The following is a 23,160-nucleotide window of genomic DNA, read 5'->3' as shown; positions in this document are numbered from 1 at the left end:
ATTTTAAAATGCACTTTACCTTCTCTGTGTCTAAAATGAATGCATACAATGTTCTGGTAATTTAAGTGAAGGCTATCTGTAGCCTTCTTTTGTAAAAGTGGACCAGTTTCCTACAGTATTTTGAGTTCTTCCTTCTAAAGCATATTTGTATTCTCTTGTATTTCCTTATTAATTCTGTACAATATTCACTATCATCACAGCAAATCTGCAGTATTTTAATAGAGTTAAGTTAAAAAATCCCGTGTTGTAGATGACAGAACTTTACAGAAAAGGTTTTTCTCTTCCATTTTTCATTATCTATTATAAACTTTAGTGATCTGAATTACATTCTCTAGTTTAACAGTGAAACTCAACATCTTTACCTCATCACATAGGAATGACAACTCTTGCTGCAACTTGGACTAAGGTTAATTCAGGGTGCTGTCTTTAAATTATATGAAGCAGTTATAAGAATGTAGCCTTAGCCACATCGCAGGCTTTCCTTAGTGTTCTCTGTATGGCTGAGATGGAAACAAGACTTAGCAGCCCTTGGTTAAAGAATCACGTATGATTTCAGTTTCTTTTTAATATTTTTTGGACAAAATTGAGCATTATACTAGTATAGTCTTTTCTTCCTTATAATTACCTAGCTAGTTGGGAAACAAGACAGCTAATTATCATCTTATTTTCTCTTATATAGTGTATCATAATTTATTAACGTAATAAATTGCATGGTGAGGAATTTGATGTCAAAATTACTTGGCTATAATATTGAATTAAATAGTAAGGGAAAAGACCTGCTGCAGATTGATATGTCCCTAAGTGACAGTATCTTTTGAAGACATGATGCTCATCTCCTGTCTACAATTAAGGATGTCAGCATCACTCTTTTTTTTTTTTTAATACATGCTTCTGACTATATTCATAAAGGTGCAGAAGGAAGTAAATTTGTATATGAACAGTGTGAGTGCTGAATATCTATGTATGTATATTTAATTAGTTTTCAAAACTGCTGGATTGACAGCAATTTCATTCAGATTATTTTAAAAAATCTATGTCTTGGAGTAACAAAATCAGCCTAAGTGACAAACCCTATTATTATTCTGCATGATTGCATCTTTATAAATGTAGATTAAAGTTATTTTAAGAAACAAAGCTGGAAAATAATTAGGTAATGCCTTTCAGCATTTCTGGAAGGTGTCAATGTTTAAGGTTTAGGACCTTGCTCTTTTAAGCTGTTAGCATTCAACACTTATGTGGTATTTTAATGGTATTTTTAAATTATTTTCTAAATTATCTCAGCAAACAGCTAACATGTAGTTTGCGTAAATATCTGGAAAGTTAGCATCACAAATCAACAGTCAATTTCAAAATAGGTTAGTCAATTTAGACATCAGATGAACTGTATTCTAACATATCTGCGCTTTATTTAACATTAATTATTTCCTTGGCGATTAGTCAATAGAGTTACACATTATTATTCAAGACAGCGCTAAACCTTCACGCGTAAATGCTGTCTAAGATTAGGGCCCTTCTTTAGTTTTAATAAATCAGCCATCAAATAAATTGGCATTGACCGAAGTCTGATCCTAGGAAGGCTGCCTTCCCGCATATCATGTAGAAGCTTGTTCTGCCACTATATACATTGTTTCTTCTCTATACCTTACCTCTGTCTGAGAAACGCAATTTTGAAATTCTGTTTTGAGTAAAAAATAATTTGAAATTCCTTCCATTCTTGTGGGTACTTCCTGCTGTGCAGGTGAATTTGAGTACATAATGTTGGTTTAACAGAATTAATAGACACTGTCACAACTGGACATCATGGTTACAAGGATATAGGACTGTGTAGAAGAGTTTAATCTTCTAAACTGTCAACTAGATACTTCCTTAAGTATGACATTTCCCTTGTAATATCTGTATGTATTTTTTCAGCTGTGAAAATTATTACAAGATGAATACAAGAAATGGTTAACAACTCTATGGATTTATGTATTCTATAGTTAGCATATAAAAACTTTCAAATACATTTTGTCTACTGGAAGGTAACAGGTATAAATCAATTACAAAAGTGTTTTCCAGATTAACCCTTATAAAATTCTAAATAACATTTTTAAATATCTGTTGAAAACCAGCCTAGGATGTAGATTTTGCAACATGTTCTGATTTTTTTCATTCCAAAATGTTACATGAATACCTAAGTATTTACTTATTTACTGATTTCTAAAACTGAGAATGGCTGTCTCTTTTGACTCACTGATAGTTAAAGGCTTACCTTCACCCCAAAATGCTAATGACCATACATGGCCTGAGTAGTGTTTGTTGTATGGTTATGAGGTATAGTTTTTATTTTTTTAATAATTCCTTTTATAATGTTACAAATATCTGTTTAAAGTCACATGACAAAGACATAAAGATTTCCTTTTACTTGTCAATTTTGAACTACTGCAATTATTGATTGAGATATGCCATCTTTATCGGAAGTAATTAACATATATACATAATTTATTTAAAACAAGAGACATTTTCTAAATCCCAGTAGTTCCAATTAGTCAATTATGCCATAAGGTTACTAGATTTTGTTTTTACTTCAGGACATGCAGCTATGGAATAAGATAGACAGTGCTCTATTTTTTTCTGTTTTCCGAAAGAGCTGGTTTATATCACACACAGTACAGCGTATGACAATCTTATGTCTCAGTCTCATCATAGTCAAAATGAACTTTTTTTCTCTTTGCTTAACAAGTAGATACCAATGGAAGTTGTCAGGGTTAAAAGTTAACAGCAGAACTGCTATAATTTCCAAGTTGTACTAGTTGTGTTAGTCTCTTATTTGCGTGAATGCTAGCAGGTCTTTAGTGAGGAGCAATGGGTAAGTTTTAAAATAATCTGCAGCTAAGTTCAATATGCAGCAGTGCCTCAGCCTGAGGAGAGTCCATACCTGGAGGCAATTATCTAACCCAAAATAAAACAAAAGCACTGTTAAGCAACTGGAAAAGGAAAAGGGACTGCCAAAGCTGTACATTTTACCACTTGACCCAGTGTATTTGCATGAGGGCGTGTGGAGCACAGAGGACTGGCTGCAGCACCAAAATGCTTTGTCACAGTTTTTAAACTATATATTTACCTCCAGGGCAGGGAGAAGAAAGAAAAAAAACTGGCCAATGTAATGACGAATTACTCTGGGTTTAATGTTTAAAATTAATTATTATAGCTTTTTTCTGCATCTTTCTTTTTTTTTCTCATCTAAATGTGAAAATAACACACTCAAAGAGGAAAAAAAGAAAAACTGGGGGTGGAATAAGACTTCATCCAAGTCTTTGAGCCAAGCAACCACAGGTATCTATCCAATCCACCATACAGAGCTCATCAGAGTATAGCGTGACTATCTGAGTTTTTGGGAGATGTCCCATAACTTAAGCCTAAAAGTACAGGGAACATACCTTTTCTTATGGAGAAAATCTTTGAATGTCAATCAAGTCATGAAGGTCAAAAATAAGACAGTGGAAGTAAGTTCACGGTGGTCTATGCCTGTTGATTGATGGTTTTCAAAATCAAATCCTGCAATTTTCTATTGCTGTTCCTAAAATGTAAAATTTACTTAAATGTTTTCTAACAAATGCTATTATTAAGAATAGTTTAATTTTAATGGGCTTTGTTTCATTTTATGTATAGATAAAATAGATTCATTTTATGTATAGATAAAATAGATTCATTTTATCATAGAATAAGAACTGTTAATGCAGCATTTCTCAACCAGTAAGGTATGCCTCAGCAGTGAAGTATTGTGAAGACATAAAGCACTCTCTGTCCATGAACAGTGCTGAAAATAATCACATGTATTTTTAAAGTTTCAATTTTTATATGTCACCAATGAAGTGAAATACAAGCATTAAAATACGTGTTTTAAGTATTGCAGCATGCAGGCTTTTGCAGACTGCAGTCACACATGAGTAGAAAAATCACATACATGAGAAAATATTTACATTCTTACTTGAAAATATGATTTTTAAAAAAAATATTATTTAAAATAGATTTTAATGCTGCCAAGTGCCTTTTAAGGCCTTGCCTTCATGGAATTACGTAAGCATTTTATAAAATTTTAATCCTGTAGTGAGGATTTAGGTCTCTGTACTTGAAATAGATGCTTCTTTTTGTACTGATAGATAACTTTTTTGTGATTGACAAAGGCCATCCAATCTCATACTGAAAATTGCCTGTTATTGGTATAATTTTGATCTACCTTCTACATATATACACACTTACAGGTAAGATGTGCTAGCGATACTGTAGACATAGAATTTATTTTTCTGAATGTTAGCTGACGTCATCACTCAGTTGGCATAGGAAGGGGTGAATAAAAACTTCTTTACATATAAATATGTACTTGAAAGTAGTTTTATTGATCTCTGACAGCATTTGATCATACTTTTGTGGTTTTAATTCTTTATTTGATATACTGATGCTAACCATGGGCTAGCGAATATCATGTAGTTTAGAGTTTGCTCTAGAAAGCAATAAACTGTCCCAAAGTTTATTGGCCTCTTTGAGACATGTCTGCCTTTGTCCAGAAGGTGTCTGCTAGCTGCTTCTTTTTTATGTATCAGCACACCTACATTTATTCCTCCATGATGACTGACTTTTTACACTCATATATCTTACAGCTGCTTGTAAAGAATACCTTCTCAAGCATTAGTACACTTCAGGAGGAGGTACATGTTTGTTTGTTTTTCCTGAATGCCTCATCAGGATGCTGCTAGGTGCAGTGTCATGGTACAGTAGTGCCAATAGGTGTGTTTTGCTGCTTTACTCCTCCCACGTATTCTGTTTGTCTGAAGTTACAGCTCAAAAGCACAGCGCACTAAGGGCACGGTGAGGTTGGAGGCCTACAGTGACAAAGGGACCAAAAATGGAAAAAGGCCTAACACGAAAAGGTTGGAGGCTTTCTGGGTGTAAACTGTTGAACAGTAAAAATGATGTTGGGATTGTTCCCTCTGCAGAAAGAGGAAAGGAAATGGATATACTGAGATGGGTGAAATGTGTTTTAACACTGAGTTTTCCTCTGCTAAAAGGAAATTAACAGTATTCTTGAAGGCCAGTTAGCTCTGGCACCACCAGAGTGCCAGTGGTAATACTGTTCTAGATGTAGGCAATAATAATCACAGATACTTCTTTGAGGGCATGTTTGATTTTGTAGGCAAAACCTGCATTATACCTGTAGTTCTTTTTTTTTTTTTTTTTTTGGGGGGGGGGGTTTGTTTGGTTGGTTTAGTTTGGTTTTTTGCTTATTGGTCTTCTCTGTAAAGGCCAGTTCATGGATGTATTTCTTGTCTTTGTGTTGCACCTGCTAGGACTTAACTATTGATAAAATCAGTTTGTCACATGCAGGCAGTCATGTTTATGTAAAGATCCTTTCCCTTAATTAAAAATATGTAACGATGGGGAAGAAAATTCAATTTACTGTTCTAGTGATGATAACACTTGGTGAAAAGGAATGCATGAAATGTTAAGCCTTACCCAAAAGAAGTTATTTATTCGGAGACTTGAAATAATTTGCACATCAGTATATCACTGACAATCAAGTAAAAATACAAAATAAATTAATATCAATAAAAATGTATTTTGAAAAAATAACAATATAGGAAATGGCCATTTATACCAGCATTTCCCCATCATTCTTAACAGTTTATTTGTGTTATGTACTATTTTTAAATATTATTTGTTTTTGAGTATTTTCAAGTAACTGTCTAATGTATTCTGCTACTTTGTCAGATTCAACATATTCAAAAACATTCTTAAATGATTGTCTAAAACTATAATTTCCATTTTCTTATTTGTTTTTAATCCTTATAAAATGTTAACATGCCTGCTTCTGATGAACCATTTTGGCATTAGCAATGACATATATTTTTATTGAACGAATGTTATTTTTAATAACAGCGGTTCCCAGCTGCTACAATCTCCTTTTTTTTTTTTTTTTAAGTTTTTTCTCTTTACAGTGTTAGTGTATGATTCAGTTTCAGGTATGCATTTTGAGTAAAGATGCTTGTCCAGAATATAGGGAAGGACTCTGCCCATTGTATCTTCTACCGTATGGCAATTTCAGTGAACACAGGGACAAGCTAAAAATTTTTCCTTCTTTGCTGATTAAAATTGTCAGTTCTGGATATGCCTATCACTTTCAGTGAGGGAAAGACAGAAGGGAAGAAACACCTGTGACCTATTGAAAAAACCACTAAAGGCAAAGAAATTTAATCCTTTATTTCTAAAGTTGTATCAAATTTCCAAGTCTTTTATTTAAATAGTATTCAGAAACTAATTAATTTGGATTGTTACTCTTTTTTTTAGAATAAGGTATTAAATAATGTTGCCAAATATGAGGGCAGGTTCAGGTAGGCCTCTACTTTCAAATATCAATCCATTTATTTATTTATCTGGTTTTAGTGCTTTACAATTTAACCAATAATCTAAACATTAATGGTTTGCTTGAACTAGAAATCTCCTGAGTCATGTTTCCTGTAGAACTATACGAGTAATTGTCCAGCTGTGAGAAATATGAATGTAAAGTTTTCTGTAAATGGCAGTATGAATATATGGTTTCATACATCTCATTAACATTGATGCTAGTTATATATTACGCATATTTTGAGGGATTACTAAACCATGTGTGTCATACAAGGTTCGGTCCTGTCTTCAGGTTTTAATTAATTTTGCCTTGAAGATTGCTTTTATATGAGTTCTTTGTAGCAGTGTTTGAAAGATACCCAATTTTGGCACTACTATAAATAATTAAGCATGATATCCGTGAAGTGCTCACACATCAGATTTCTGCTTGACTTTTTTCTGGTTTCAGGAATTATTTAGAGCAAGAAGGCACAGATTTTATTTTATGTACACATGAATACATGTATGTATGTACATGTATGTGTACATGTATACACAGTTATTAGTGTAAATTTGGGTTGAAAAAATAGATTAAACTAATAAAACTTCAGAAGCTAATTATATTTTGCATGTCATTTTACATGTGACCTCATTTTGAGTGAATAACCTTGCACATCTACCATGCTCTTTTCAGTACTGTGAATATAAATATTCTGTCTTCTCAGTCAAAAAGAAAAATACAATTATAGTTAAAATGTCCCTCATGTGGGTCTAAAGTTCTTTGCTGCATGTAGAAGTGTCACAGTGTAGTCCTGAGGAATGAAAATATATTGCTGCATGCCTCAGTGGCCTGTTGAGAATCTCCCATTTTCTAATCAACTAGGACAGCTTATTCTTTAGGTTTACTGGGGTAAACTGTTATTTTTGCAAAGCATATGATTCATGAAACATATGGGGAGCAAACAGAATTTTTTTTAAGCCATTTATTTTAAATAATAAAAATTATAGCAGTGATATGGTAATTAGAGAGGTTTCAGTGTTAGCAGATGTACTGAGAAAGTCATTTAGTGAGAAAAGTGTAAGCAAAGCAATTAAATCTGCATAAGAAATACAGCAGAATAACACAATCTACAGATAACTTTATGGGCTTTACATGTGATACGCATACATCTTCTAGAGTGTGTATATGCATATTTTAAGACTCTACAGAAAATTGAAGAACCAGATGACTCAGCCTGGTAACTGAGGAGAGAAACATGTCATGAAAGGATGGACAGGGCAAATAGATAAATTAAAATGAGACACCTTGCTGAGGTAGTATGTGCAAGATAATATTTACATTTGTTTTCTTTTACATACTGTGTAACTAACTAATGATATTATTTTCTTCAGGGCCATTGATCCATTGTCTTTCACACATATGGCTCCAAAATTCATTATCCGTATTAGGACTGGGGCATCTAAATAATATGATTTTTTTGAAAGAAAGTTTACCAGCAATTGCTTGTAAAATTTCTTTGAGGTCTTCAATAAGTAAAGTTTATATTTTTGGGAAGACAGACATCAAGCACAATGGATCTTGGTCCCCCACTAGAAACCCTATGTGCTGTGACAAAACAAATAAATAATAACTTATGCTTATGAAATCACAAATAATTTATATCTTTTAATTTTTGCCTTTTCTAATGGAGATGCAGGTGATCATGTATTTGGAGTTTAATTAAAAGAATCAGTTACAGTTCTCCCTGCTCCGAAGAACACTTTTGGTATTATTTTTTACCTATGATTCATAAACACATCAAATCAGAAATTTATATAAACAGTCACTATTTTGTCACCTTATATGTCAGTATCTTTCCAAATGCCATAGACCAACTATCTATTTTCTTGGAACCAAAACATTCTGGGATTTCTTTACACTTGGTGTATGCATGTGCTTTCAGAATAGGGTGTCTATTTCCTATTTGTCCAGATTAAAAAAAAAAAAAAAAAACAAAAAAAACAACCTTAATTTCCTGAAGAGGTGCATTACTGGGATTTCTTTTAGAAATATGAATGCATTAAAGACCTTTCAAATCATGAAATTCCCAATTGTACTTTCTAGTTTAAAGAGAAAGGTTATAGTATAGTGTTGAAAGTGCTGAGTTGACCTAGTTGTTTTGTGTTGCATGTTATGTAAGAAATTGTGTCTATCGCACAAGTCATTATTTTACTTGACACCTTGAAATTATTTAGTATTTTAGGTCTAGCGTGCATGGAATGTCTATAATGAAGGACAGGTTCTTAAGTAGGTGTGATGATTTAAAATGAAAAGGCTAGCACTAAAATCTCAATAACACTGTAATCTCAGAGTACTCTTGCATTTCCTATCTTCATTTCTTTGGCAAGTAGGAGGCGAAAAGTTTGTACACTTTTGCATGGATTAATGTTAGTACCTGCCGTTTCAAACAGACAGAGTGTGAGTGATCTATGTCAGAAACCTCAAATATTTCCTGCATTTGTCCTTAGAAAGTACTTTTAATTGTTTCTAGGTTGTGAACTGGAAATTGCATTAAGTTTTAAGTTTGTGTAGTCTTAAGAAACTAAAGGAAGCATTCTGTTGTATATCTATACTAGCAAACAGTTCATGAAGATACAACTTTTGTGGTGACTGAAACTATGACTGTGGAAACCACTCATGTGCCTTCTACATACCTGGCAGAGATCCTTCGCCTTCTGCAAGCCTTGTCTGAAGTAGAAGAGCGCCTTAATTCTCCTGTTCTGCAGGCTAAGGATTGCGAGGATCTCTTCAAACAAGAAGAGTGTCTCAAGGTAAGAAAGCAAGCTTTTCTTACAACGGTAAGTTTCTGTTATTTTTGGGCTTCTGTATATTGGCAGCCTGCGCTCACTCTCAGAGACGTCTGTTTTATAAGTGCTCAGCCCCTCTCTGTGATGTGTGCATATATGGATGTTTATATATGAAGGCACATTGGTGCAAAATATAAAACCACTGAAGGGTTCATTTATTTTTATCTGTTTCCACCCATACTTGGAAGACAAGAGCATTAGGGTATCTGTCTGCAAAGTACATCCTTGAATGGGAGAGAAAGGATGGAGAGGGGCAGCTATAAATTTAAAGTTGTGAATTTGTGGTTAAAGTTTTGTTTGTGTGTTTGTAATTTGAAGTAATTGGTAAGTAACCCTATCCACACCCCATCTTGGCAGATTTATTTTAGTGTTTGATTTTAAAATATTTTTTATTAAAACAGAAACAAAACCAAGTAAAATTTAGCTGTTCCATTCCATGCTAGACCAAAAAGTACTGCGTGCAGTTTTCGGCACCACAGTATAAAAAGGACACGAAGCTACGAGAGTGTCCAGAGGAGAGCTACGAAGATGGTGAAGGGTTTAGAGGGGAAGCTGTATGAGGAGTGGCTGAAGTCACTTGGTCTGTTCAGCCTGGAGAAGAGGAGACTGAGAGGACACCTCATCACGGTCTGCAGCTTCCTCACAAGGGGAAGAGGAGGGGCAGGCGCTGATCTCTTCTCCCTGGCAACCGATGATAGAATCCGAGTGAATGGCAGGAAGATGTGCCAGGGGAGGTTTAGGTTGAATATGAGGAAAAGGTTCTTCACCCAGAGGGTGGTGGAGCACCAGAACAGGCTCCCCTGGGAGGTACTCAGGGCGCCAAGCCTGACAACATTCAAGAAGCATTTGGACAACACCCTCAGACATATGGTGTGAATTTTGGGGTTGTCGTATGCAAGGCTAGGAGCTGGACTCGATGATCCTTGTGGGTCCCTTCCAACTCAGCACATTCTATGATTCTATGAAAAAAGCTTGAAGTCTGATTGGGGCTGTACACTGTGCAATTACTACACTTTAGTTAACTAAACAGAAAATATTGTCCAGTAGGTAGATAATGTAGTTAAGAAAAAGCTAATTCAGTATTGTTGATATGACTTTAAATATTGCTGTCTGTTTTTTTCATCGCTTGCAACAGTGAAAGCCTTTGACATTGGTGGAATTTTTCCAACACAGAATTGACATAAGAGAATAAGATTAAAGTTGTAAGCCTAAATAGATGAATGAGTTATCAGCTTTTGCAGAATAATGTTTGTGTGAGGAAAGCCTTGTAAAAAAATCATGCTTAAGTACTGTATATAATTACAGCAATTTCAAATTGTCATCCAGCATGAAGAGAAGACTACATTTCCATTTTTCTGTGATTATTTTGGGGAAGGAAAGGTTTTAACAAAAGGAAACATTAGCCTACAGAGGCTGGAATTTGGCTGCAGTCAGCTATAAGAAAGAAGCTTAGAGGGACAATCAGGGCAGGGGCTCTGGCTAGGTGCTCTGAATTGTCCTCTGTAGGAGCCCATTTATCTCTTTCCACAACAGAGGAAATGTAACAAAACAACATCCATATGCTGTTATTAGCTTCTATAAAATCACACCTATTTATAATTCTTGTACATGCATAGGTCTTATACATTTTAGGCATCTGTATACACACACAGACACACACATACACATATAGATATAGATATACTTTATTAGCTCTTGAAAATTAGGGTGTTTTCAGTTTCCTAGCAAGGCACTATAGTATGTCTAGTGAAGCATAACAGTGAAGTATTGGAGCAAAGGAAGCATATAACTGATAATAGGACCGTGTGAAATAACAGTACGCTGTTCCTTTTACCACTTCTGATTTAGTACCAGTAGATTAAAGTGGTTTTGAGTATAGAAGCACACAACATGCCGATGTTATTGTCATTCTTCATTTTAAACAAGCCTTTTTGATGGAATGATTCTTCTGCACAAAAAAAACATAGACCATGTAAATCATGGCTAATGAGCTACCACTTAGTCTATGAACTTATGTTCATTACTAGATTGGATGGAAAAACAGTGACCTACCTCAAGCAGTTTACTGGCAGTTGACTTCCTTTTAGTGCTTCTTAATGCTTTACATTTGGGCTATCTTTATCTGATTTATATCCATAACTAATCTGTTGTTCACCCACATATATTTGGTATTATTGGAGTTGACACCAACTTTAAGAATATTGATTACCGAGGTTTCAAGTAAGTATTGCCATAGGTTTAATTTAACTGAACTATTAAATTGTTATGAGATACATTTGCAGGCACAGTTCCATCTTCTTCCCAAATAAATCTCTTAGAAGAGGCAAATGGATCTTGCACGTTCGTAGGTTTTTGGAAGGGTATAGTTTTGATCTGAGCCTGCGTAATGAATATTTATTTCCAAGGAAAAGCATTCATCATTGTCATTATCCTGCAGTAAAAATAGAAAAGTAGTGCATAAATTGTTCAGCAGCTGGTTGGGAAAGGTTTGAAATTAAATTGTGGTTGATTTTTATCCCTGACAGATTTGCATGAATCAAATTACAGAACTGTCATGAATAACTCTGTGTTTTAAAACTGAGTTTGTGATTTTTTTTCACTCCCATTCAGAAAGAATCCATTTTAATTAATCCTTAAAAGGAAAAATAAGTTTATTTACAAGAATCTTTCAGTGGTAATGGCTTTGCATATTTTTCTCCAAAGTAGATATGCATAATAAGACTTAAACCTGATCGCTCATTATCCAATAGGAAAAATATCAAACACAAATTTAAAATTGCTTTTATTAATTGTCATAGATCATTCTAGGACTAACTTTTTATATCAAAGGAATGTAAAATAGCAAAATATGAGTTTTTGCAGCAAAAATCTGATAACTTCTAACATTTAGTAAATTAAAATGGTTTTATGGGCACATTTAGTAAATCTGCTGAAACCAGATCATAGGAATGTTGTTCTCCTCATTTCAAGTCTTAGGGAGTGGAAAAATCACATAGAGAAACCAAGTCTTGTCTCTTTATCTCAGAAAGTCAGCAATTGCAATGCTTCCATTATCCTATTACAAGCTCTTCTAAGTATTAGGACATACAGTACCTCTGTTTTTGTTCATGACCATACTTACGATATTTAACAATTTAAATATTACAGTTCTGTCAAAGATGAACTCCAATTGATTCTATGGAAAATCACAGTTCATAGATTGAAGGGTTAGTAAATTTGACTTAATGATATACTCTCAAAATAGGACAAATTTTCTTATAAACACAAACATTATGATACTTCTGTCTGCTATTGATGATCATATTGATGGAGTTCATAATCTTTGAGTTCCCCGTATAGAATTGGTTGTAATTACAACAGGTTTCATTACGTCATCAAGTGTAGGGATAAAATGCCTTCAGAATTTAGTTAATTATCCTTACTTGCAATGGATGTTCCAAATGCTTCCTGAAAGTGAAATGAATGTACAAATTTGCATGTATTCAGCTTGATCTGGTTTTAAAAAATCAAGTTATATTGCTCATACTAAGCCAAAGTTTTCCTGTGTGGTGATTATCTCATGCAAGCTACTTGTCTTGTTCAAGCTCCAGATTATTTGGTAGGAGATGTACCTGCTGAACTAAATACATTTATTAACTTGAGAATTAAAACTAACACATATTTCTGTTTGCTAACACATAGCAAAAATGAATGTGCTAAAATGAAACAGTCTACCTGGAATTTAGGAAGTCTAATTTGCATTTATAGCCATGTGCGAGAAAGCATTTAGTAGAATTTCACATTAAGAATTGCTGTCATAGTCATGTCATAGTTGTGCTTGGTCATTACCTAATTATATTAACTGTGAATTCAAAAACATATTTTCTGAGGCTACTTGCTTTATATAATTAGTGCTGCAAACCTGTAGTAGGGCCCATACATATCAGGCATTTCTTTTTCTTTTTTTTTTTCTTTAATCTTCTTAATTTTAGCAGGAACATTGTATTGTACAATATAATTATACATTTAGCTAGAATTTTTTCAATGATGTAATAGTTTTAATATGGAAAGCCATCTGGCTGTTTGAGAGAGAGTTTTCTTATATATGTAACTTTTTGCATAATATCTGTAAGAGTTCTTTTTCTAGTTCATCTTCTTGTGTATTTCCAGTAGGGTCTTTATTTAGTTCACTAAAAATGGGCTTGTTTGCTGTTGTTGTTTTTTAAATATAGGTATTTTCATGCTCTGGTTATTTTTTTTCCTCTTCTTTTTCCCTTTGTTTGGCAATTCTTTTCTTTCATCTACTGACTCATAGACTGCTTTTTTGCACAGTTTTCTGTTGTGTCTTATTTCAGGATACAGGGAATTTACTGTAAACATTACACATCCGTGATTCTGGCAGCCAGAATCCCCTTTCAAAATGGTTTATTAAACCAATAATACCCATACTGCTGTAACTCATAGTTCTACACAGATTTTAAAATTATAAGTAATTTGGGGAATTTTTCCAGCCATTCATGATTACTAAAAACTGTGCTGTTGCTGGTTTTCATGTTAGTACAAAAAGCATGAAATCCTGTAACAAATCTACTATTCATATAATTATAAAGCATCATTCTACATATGTTTGGATTGCCAAAAATATATTTTGAATTTTGCACATTGGAATACATATTTGGCATGTATTAAGTGATTCTTATAAAGAAACAACACCTAATATGATATTCAGAGTGGTTTTCTTCTGCAGCCCAGTAAAACCCAATTAACCATAACTTAGAACTGTGTGTAATCAAATGCACTCTTCAACTGGATCTGTCAGTAATGCAGTTCTTGGTGGCTGATTTGTACACAAAGAGCCAAGGAACTCAATTTTAACAGAAAGTTGTCTTTCTCTGGCAGATAAAGACAAATTCCAGGTAGTGAAAATGAACGGGTGTTCAAATCTCTAGCACTCAGATTTCTCTTTTCGAGAGCAATGAGATGGATCATTCCCCAAAGGCTACTGTCACTTCAGCTGCTAATGATTTTCTGTTATCCTTTTTTCTTAAAAATTAAAGCTTTGTGCATTTCTGTTAACCATGTTACAAAATCTCCCAAGGCATTGTTGTTAACTAACTGCTTGAAGCTATTCTCTTCAACATGAAAGATAGATGAGGTATGTGTGTGAGATAGTGGGTTTGTGCATACACATATATACATGATCTCTCTTTTTTTTCTTGGACACTCTTACGCCATCCAGTTGTGGATTTCATTTATAGAAGGTCAGCTCTATTATCTTTCTTCATCTGTAGCAGCTGTGCTCTAAACAAAAGCAAAAATCTGACATATAAATCAGAAATTGTATGCCTGTTCATAGGCCACTGATTCTAAACGTTTAGGGATATGCCACTTATCAATTATAAAGTGCATAGATGTATTTCATCTATTTTTAATATTTAGAAAATTGATCTACTAGGTCGAAACCCATACAATTTCAATATATGTAGGCACATATTTTACTCTTCATTTGGTTACTTAAACATGTCAAACACAATAAGTGCCTTCTTGGGTGGATGAGATGAGCTAATATTCAGACCTACTGAAAAGAAGGCTACTTGACTTGAGTGGTTAGGTGTGTCCTGGCAGCTTTTAACTTTTCAATTACATTTTCCCCTGTTCTTTAAATATGCAAAATTTAAGTCATGGATGAAGTTTTGTGAAGATGCTGCTCCTTTATATTCAAGGCATATAATCTTGGAAGATTTGGAGGCTTTTCTTGTTTTTATCCCCTGATATTTCTTATATTCAGATCAATAACGTTGAATACCTTAGTTATCCATAGTCTGAGCATATAAAACAAAGGTTTAGATAGACCTGAGTAAGGAACGCTGAGTGTGAGACATTATGCTGGGAAAGTCAAGTGAGGTTTATTGAGTAATGACACAGACCCAGCCAGCCTTTGTTCTAGATGATAGATTGCTGACAAGGGAGGAAACATGTTCCTTATTGTGAATGATCCCAGAGACAAGACCTCTGCCATTCTCTTTTTAAAAGTATTTCCTTTAGTCTGCTAAATCTAAGTCACATTTCTCAGGACCTATGGATTCAAATTACTAGTCATAAGGGGCTTTATGGAGCATTCGTTTTCCTTTTTTGGCAAAGTATAACATATTTATTATTTGCAGCCATAGAGCTTTAGGAACCCAGAGTATTTTTTTTTTCATTTGTTTTGTGTGGGGTTTTTTTTGTATGCAATTATTTCAGAGCATTCGCGTCACATTTTCATAAGGATTTTGATTCTTATGTTTTACAAAATACTAAATACAGTTCAATCATTTTAATTGGTTATAAAATGACAACCACATTTTGTCACTTGCAGAGGCATTCAGATTTTGTCTTAAGTGCTTGGGTTTTTTTAAATATTTCTCAAGTAATTTGAAGGAGAAAATGATTTGGATAATTATCATTATCTCCCTGTCTCCTCATATTAGTACTACTAATAATATACCAGTACACTCTGTTATACCCATGGTTCTAAAATGCTGATTTTAAATCAAATTCATTACAATAGAATTGTAGAACTTATTATCTAGACATAAGATGGTGTGGATGATGTGTTTAAAAAAAAATAAAATCCATTAATAGAATCAGAAGAAGTCATAAATGCTGAATAAAGAGGAATTGGTAAGTATAGTTAACATAGATATTTTAAAAGTTTCTTTATTAAGAAAAATGAGGAGTTGCAAAGTTAGAAGTCAAGTCAACATACACAGAAGACACATATTAGAATACAGAACTTAAAGGAAGGGAGGAGAGAGAGAGAAGGCCTCCCTACTTACAGACTGGGAAGAGCTTCAGTTTAGTTCACACTGTCCATGAAGCCTGTCCAGTTTATGATAGCTTTCTAAGACTAAAAGCTTCTGCCTAGTAGCTACACACATTTCTGCAGCAATTTTATTTTATACCAAATTTTATACATGGAAGAAGGTTACTGGTAGGGTAACACTTAAAACCTGCATGAAAACTCGTATTGTTTTATGCAGTTATTAAATGTTTGGGTAGAGTGTGCAGTAAATTGGAACAAATTGAAAATGACAATTTAATTTGATTAAAACTATTAAAAAGGAATGAACGTAATTTAAGCAGTGCTAAACAATGGAGCAAAGCAATGATAGGAAAATGGTGGCAGACAGGTAAAATATAAGGCATAGTGAAAGGATTAAGTTCAATTACTCCTGACACTTAAGAGTCCTGGATAATTCAGTTCATTGTGGACTGAATTATACCTTCAAAATATTTTCTGAGTGTTCATTTTTATCCAGAAAGCAGCTGTTGTTGTGTAGTAAGAATTAAAAAATTATATTCAGAATAGAACACTTTCTCAGTAAGTAGTACAACTTTGCTGTGTACATTATGTTTAATTTTAAAAGAATATTAAATATTTTGAAAGTATATAAAATAATTAGAAAATATGCAGAGATGGGGAAAATAAAGGTCAGAGCCATGCAAACAAGACCTACATGAGAAGAGAATAAACTGATGAGATTTTTGGAGAGGTAGGAATTGGTGTCATGACAAAGGAGGTAATTCATCAAATTTTTTTTAAATAACACTGACACAAATGGATATTTGTTTAAATTAAGAGTGACTCATTGTTTATGAAAGGAAATAGATTTTGGATTACTTGGTATCTGTTTTTCATTCTGAATTGCTACTGAAGCTGTGTGATATTCCGTATATGAAAACCCAATCATTTAAAACTATGGTATATTTGAATCCACAGGGCTGAAATTTCCTTTGCTGAATATGTCTTACATTTCTTTTATTTCATTTGTATAGATTTCAAGAAACTTGTTTATTCCATTCTAGGAAACATGGATAGTGGAAAAAAAAAAAACCATTGTTTTCAAGCTTAACCAAAAATCATCGAGAGACACTTTTTTTTAACTGTTGTTTCCCAGGGATGTAAAATTTGACATGGTGGAATTTTTGTACCAGGTTTATGCTTTTTGCTATCCCAGTGAAATTAATGGCCAATTTTGACACTCCTTCTGCCAGATCATTGTTTTCATATTGACTATTAAAGATTTTCTCCCTGCAGCTTACTCAGTTCCCTTGCAGCTCCTAGCAGTGACCAAATTACGCATACACAAGGTAGACACAGAACCTCAGCATGCTCCACCTGGGATTATAGGGCTCAGGCCTTTTTCCTGGTGATTGCTCCAGGGGATGGTTTCTGAGCTGGAAAGTAAAGAGAAAGGAAAAGACAGGAAAAGTAAATACTGACATGCAAAACTTTTGAGTTTTTCTCTTTTCCACATTTTGAATATGTAGAATTCTAAGCTTTTGGTTTGTTGGGGTTTTTTTTGTTTGTGTTTTTTTTTTTTTTCCCAAATATATGTTTAGAACATCATTTTTTAGTTAGCTGGATAACATACATAAACACTAAGGTGTATAACATGAAATAGATTTCTTGGTCCATGACTTAAATTCCTATGCCAGAGAAATAATATTTCTAGATACTATGCCAGAGAAATAATATTTTTAGATACTTAACAGTAAATCATAAATATCTTACTGTCTGAATATCATGTTATATTCAGAACATACGCTATCAGAACACATGACAGAAGACAATGAATCTGAACAAAAATAAAATAATTCAGATTTTCTAGAATTACATTGCTTTGGTAATAGCAATAATGTGGAAAAATCTGCTGTCACTATAAACCTTTAACTTTTGATTTATTCGTAATTTATGTCTCATCATGATATTTAAAAACTTGATGGCTTATTTCCTAATTCTCTTGAGTAGTACCTGTTGAAGTTGCTTCCATATCTTTCTTAGCATATTAAGGTTAAAATCAGCATTTTCTAGCCTTTCTGACCATGTCATAATAATTTTCAAATGTAAAATATCTTTTTTCTTACATAATTCTACGATGTATTTTACTGAATAATATAGTTATGCAAAGTCCATTTCTGTTTCTTACATTATTTACTTTGTGGAAAAAGCATGTAGGTTAACAGATTTAGAATTGGAAAATTTTCCCGAAGATCATGTGTTGGAATGATGAATAGAAATATGAGGTAGCAGATTCCTTAAGCCACTCTCTCTTCTTTACAATTTGATTGACTTCATGCATCTGGCTTAATTCTTGTTTGCTTTCACTCTACTTGCTAAATTCTAAGCATAGCACTATTCATTTTATGATTGACTCAGCTCAGGAATTGTAGAATATTTAAAATTAAAATGATTAATACATACATTAATTAAAATGTGTAGAATATTTTAAAAGTGAATTCCATCAAAAAAATGAGCACAAAACCCCAAAATTTAACTAAGTGAACTGCAGCTCTGATTTTTAATTTTTTATTAAGTGAGTATATAAAGTTCCAGGTGTCATTATTTCTGACAAAGAACTATTAGAAAGAAATATACCCCCTCATCTTCTATTCAGTAATACTAATAAACCTTAAAGATGAAAAGTAAAATCTTGGTGTGAAGTTTTCATAAGTAAAACTACCCTTTAAACTACATTTAAATTGTTATTATATTGTTTAAATTGTTATTTTAATTGTTATTATTAAATTGTTTTGTGATTACTAGACGCTTCAAATAATTTCTTTTTTATAAGACCATAAATGTCTCTCTAAAATGTACTATTTGAAATTTTGTTGCCTTTAAAATACAGCAAAGAAAAGCAACAAACTATTACAAAAAGGAACATTTTTTTCTAGCTGTAAAAGATGTTATCACAAGAATGTTCTCCAGGCTTCAGCTTGTATAGTTGAGATTATTCCAACGAGCAGAAGTTTGCAGAATTGGAGTTCTATTTCATTCTTTTTGCAATGTGCTGGCATATAAATGAGATGCTTGTCCTTCAAATTAGGTGAGCAGAAGGACACTGAACAAGCAAAGTTATCCTTTTTTATCTAGTTGTAGTTAAAATAGATGAAAACATGTTTTATCATACTTTTTTTTTTTTTTTTTTTTTCCAAAATTGAATTGGCTAGCTGTGTTTCTGTCTCTGGCTGAAACTAATAAAAGACAATTCTACTTTTCATTTATATTACCAAACACAAGCTATATATCTGAGACATAATTTTTAGTGGAGATGCAGGGAAGGCAAAACAATGTGATGGAATATTGTGCTTGTCAATGCTTAGTACAGCTGTTATTTTCTTTAATAACTCCATTGGATAGTGTGCATGTAGACTGGAATTCTGTTGCACCTAAATAACTACAGCATTCTTATTCCTGACCACCCATGGAGAAATAAAACATAGATGTGCAGTGCTGACTTCCCATGTCTATCTGAATCCATGTGAGAGAATGGCTGAGGGACTCTTTGGATAGATTCATTGGCCATGACGAGAATGGCAACAGATCGAGGAAGAGTCCACTCATGCTAATGGTCTTTTTTCTTTTATTTCTGGTACATTATAACCTCCAAAATCTCTCCTGTATTACTTCAACTTGATGCCTGCTCTTCACAAATGAAGGAAAGGAAAATCTGATTTTTTTATGCGTGGCAAAATAGAACCATCAGATTCTAGCTACAGGGTTTAACCAGACTGTGACAGAGTGTTAGAGGGCAATTTTAATTTTCTTTTTTTGTTTGGCTCTCTACCACTCATTATTTTTCTGCTTACTGCAAAAATAACACAACATCCTTTGATCCCTGCCTCCTTTCAAAAGTGCTGGTAGTGTGAAAGAGCTTCTAATACACAAACCAGCAATTTGTACTTCGCATAACTGTGTCAAATCAGCATTCTCCCTTACCTCTGGAACAAAGTTGCTGCAGAGTCGTATGCAGCAACTGAAGAATGTTTTTGTGTTAAACGAGACTAACAGACTTTGGTCGTTGGTCTGATAAGTTCTCAGCTACAAGTTCTCAGTATTCATTCTGAGGCTTATGTATTTCAGAAGAAATAAGGGACAGAAACACAGCAGAAGAGTTATAGGTAGTGGTATTGGAAATTTAGGGAGTTTGAAGAAATGGTTGGAGAAAGGTTGCCCATAGAAGTTGTGGACGCCCCATAATTGGAAGTGCTCAAGGTCAGGCTGGATGGGACTTTGAGCAACCTGATAAAGTGAAAGATGTCACTGCCCATGACAGGGGGTTGGACTAGATGGTATTTGAAGGTCCCTTCCAACCCGTCCCTGGAAACATTCAAGGTCAGGTTGGATGGGGCTCATGGGCAACCTGATCTAGTTGAAGATGTCCCTGTTCATTGGAGGGGGGTTGGACTACATGACCTTTAAAGGTCCCTTCCAAATCAAAATGTTCTATGATTCTGTGGTAAAAGCTGAATATGGCTGTAGATTTTTATTCGGACAATATTCCTTTCTCTGTGCAGCAGTTTCAGTGAGCCATGTGCATGCCTGTATTAAGAATTCATTAAAAAACAGGAATGGTAAGAAATGGCTAAATATTATTACACTGAATGGAGTAGGGAGACATTTATTTTTACAATGCTCTTTGAGTATATCTATCTCAAGAATTATCTGAGGCTTTTAGTGGCTCAGTGGTATAACGCATCCTTTGTCTAGTTCGGTACAAATTTTTGTGAGTTTTGTTTGCATAATCCAAGTTATTGTTTTGAACATACAAAATCTCATAGTTGTTAAGCTTTCATTAGAGAAAAGGAGAAAATCTTAACTTTAAAAACTTCGGGAAAGAAAGTCTAACTTTAGACTAAAACCAAATTAATGCAGTCATCAATCCAAAATATTTTAATTCTTTCATGCCTGACTGCGTTTTATTCAGGCAGCAAGAGGTATAGTGCAAAATTCACCATTGTAAGGAACCATGGCCATAGCTTTTCAAAAAAAATGAACTTCATTTCACTGAGGAAAGGATTTTTGTTTGACTGCAGAAAATCAGCAATTGTGACATGTTCTTGCTTTACGCTGATGTCTTGACGAGTCTGGAAGAGAGAGCATTTTCCTTCCAAACACAAATACCACAGAGAGAAAAATAAAATCCCTGGAACAGCACAAGTATCATGTGCCTTGTCACACTGAGGCTGAAGAGGCCACTTACAAGAAATAGAAATGAAAATGTAAAGAATTGATGATTAAGTGTATTTCAGAAACATTCATTTTGCTTGTGTTTCCTCTCTGGTAATGCTACCTATGATGTATGTTACAAGGACTGTAAAGAAATTATAGCCGTATAAATTAGTTGCATAAAAGACATGTTTTTCCTCCAAAACCTGCATTTATTTCTCTGTCTTTTATACTCATAATGTGGAGCTGAAAGGTAAGCTTGTGTAACTCATGGGTTTTGGTTGATTCAAAAAAAAAATTTGTATTGTCTTTCTGGTAAAAAACAAGGAAATCACAGAAGAACCAAATTCTGCCTGTTAGGACAGTAGACTGAAATGTAACAGGAAGTGCTCTGCTTGAGGGTTTCATTACATCAGTCTTGATTCACAAGGAGGAAGTCTCTGCTAATTAATTTTTGTTACCTTCACTGCTTTTATCCTTAAGTCAGCACACAGTTCATGACAATATCTTTCCTCGGCATTGGGTTTTCTAACAAATTCAGTCATTCAAATGATTCTAAAAGATTTAGTAGAAAGAGAGAGGTTGAACACTACCTACTTCAGAGAATAGAAATAAACAGCATATTTATTTATTGCTTTATAGAGCAAAAAGAAAACCTGTATAATTCAGTCGTGGAACTGAATGGATTGATAAATGGATAATTAATGGTCATTGACAACGTATGGAGTTTTAAATGCTTTCACACATTTTAAAGATGTTAAAAGTCCAGAGTAAATTCAGTTTTTCTTCCTTTTAGTTTTCCAACGCCTGGCATTGTGCAGTTAGCTAGGTGTGCTGTGAAGTATTTTGTCTTTTTCTGAAACAACAATGAACTGACTACTTGAAGAATGGTAAATGCTGGGTTGTGATATCCAGCAAAAGGCAAAACCAGTGATACCTGATAAACTATTTTTTTTGTGCTGTTACTTTGATATCTGTTTAATATCTGCTGAAACAAGTACAAAAGAGAAGCATAAACAGCAAAATAATTAAAGAACACTTAAACATAAGTCTGTAAATTGGTACTTTTTTCTGCTTTCTTAAGAAGAAATGGGGTTAAAACAAATGTAACCTTGGTGTAGAGGAATTAATGAGTGACTGAAGTTCCCCTCCAGCCATCACCTTTCTCAGATGTAGTTTATTACGTCTTTAAAGAAAGGATGGACATTCAGTCATTATTACCCGGTTATTGTAAAACTGTTATAATTGTCAAAGTTCTTGTTGACTCTCTTGAGGGACAGGAGGTCTTGCAGAGGGATCTGGATAGATTGGAGCATTGGGCTATGATTAATGGGATGAAATTTAACAAGAAAAATGCCAGATTCTGCACCTAGGATGGAGTAATGCCAGGCACAAGTATAAACTGGGAGAGGAGTGGCTGGAGAGCAGCCCTGCAGAAAGGGATCTGAGATGCTGGTTGGCAGCAAGCTCAACATGAGTCAGCAGCGTGCCCTGGCAGCCAAGAGGGCAAACCACATCCTGGGGTGCATGAAACATTATAACCAGCTGGTCAAAAGAGGTGATTATCTCGCTGTATTCAGTGTTGGTGCAGCCTCACCTTGAGAACTGTGTGCAGTTCTGGGCCCCACAATTTAAGAAGGATGTGAAGGTCCTTGAATGCATCCGGAGGAGGGCAACAAACCTGGTGAAAGGGCTGGAAGGCATGTCCTATGAGGAGTGGATGAGGACTTTGGGCTTGTCTAGTTTGGAGAAAAGGAGGCTGAGGGGTGACCTCGTTGCTCTCTACAGCTTCCTTAGGAGGGGACATGGAGAGGGAAGTGCTGAGCTCTTCTCCCCGGTATCCAGTGATAGGATGCGTGGGAATGGTTCAAAGCTGCACCAGGGGAGGTTTAGACTGGACATACTAGATGATCTTTAAGGTCCCTTCCAACCCAAACCATTCTATGATTCTATGATTAGGAAGCATTTCTTTACTGAGA

The 23,160-nt window shown here is 34.2% G+C and overlaps 1 protein-coding gene across 5 annotated transcripts in view; it reads left to right on the top strand.

The window, feature by feature from the left end:
- Window positions 1-23,160, top strand: part of DMD (dystrophin) — a gene marked incomplete at both ends in the record, with an annotated part of 1,307,865 nt that overhangs the window by 640,569 nt on the left and 644,136 nt on the right. For all 5 annotated transcript variants that reach the window (XM_082303865.1, XM_082303861.1, XM_082303862.1 and 2 more), the window contains one exon: window positions 8,977-9,171. In XM_082303865.1, coding sequence (XP_082159991.1) covers window positions 8,977-9,171 — 195 coding nt within the window. The remainder of the gene's footprint in view (window positions 1-8,976; window positions 9,172-23,160) is intronic.

Source organism: Platalea leucorodia, assembly GCF_965183815.1.
Source record: "Platalea leucorodia genome assembly, chromosome: 2".
In the NCBI taxonomy this organism is placed as follows: Eukaryota; Metazoa; Chordata; class Aves; order Pelecaniformes; family Threskiornithidae; genus Platalea; species Platalea leucorodia.
This window is presented reverse-complemented; position numbering and strand designations above follow the sequence as displayed.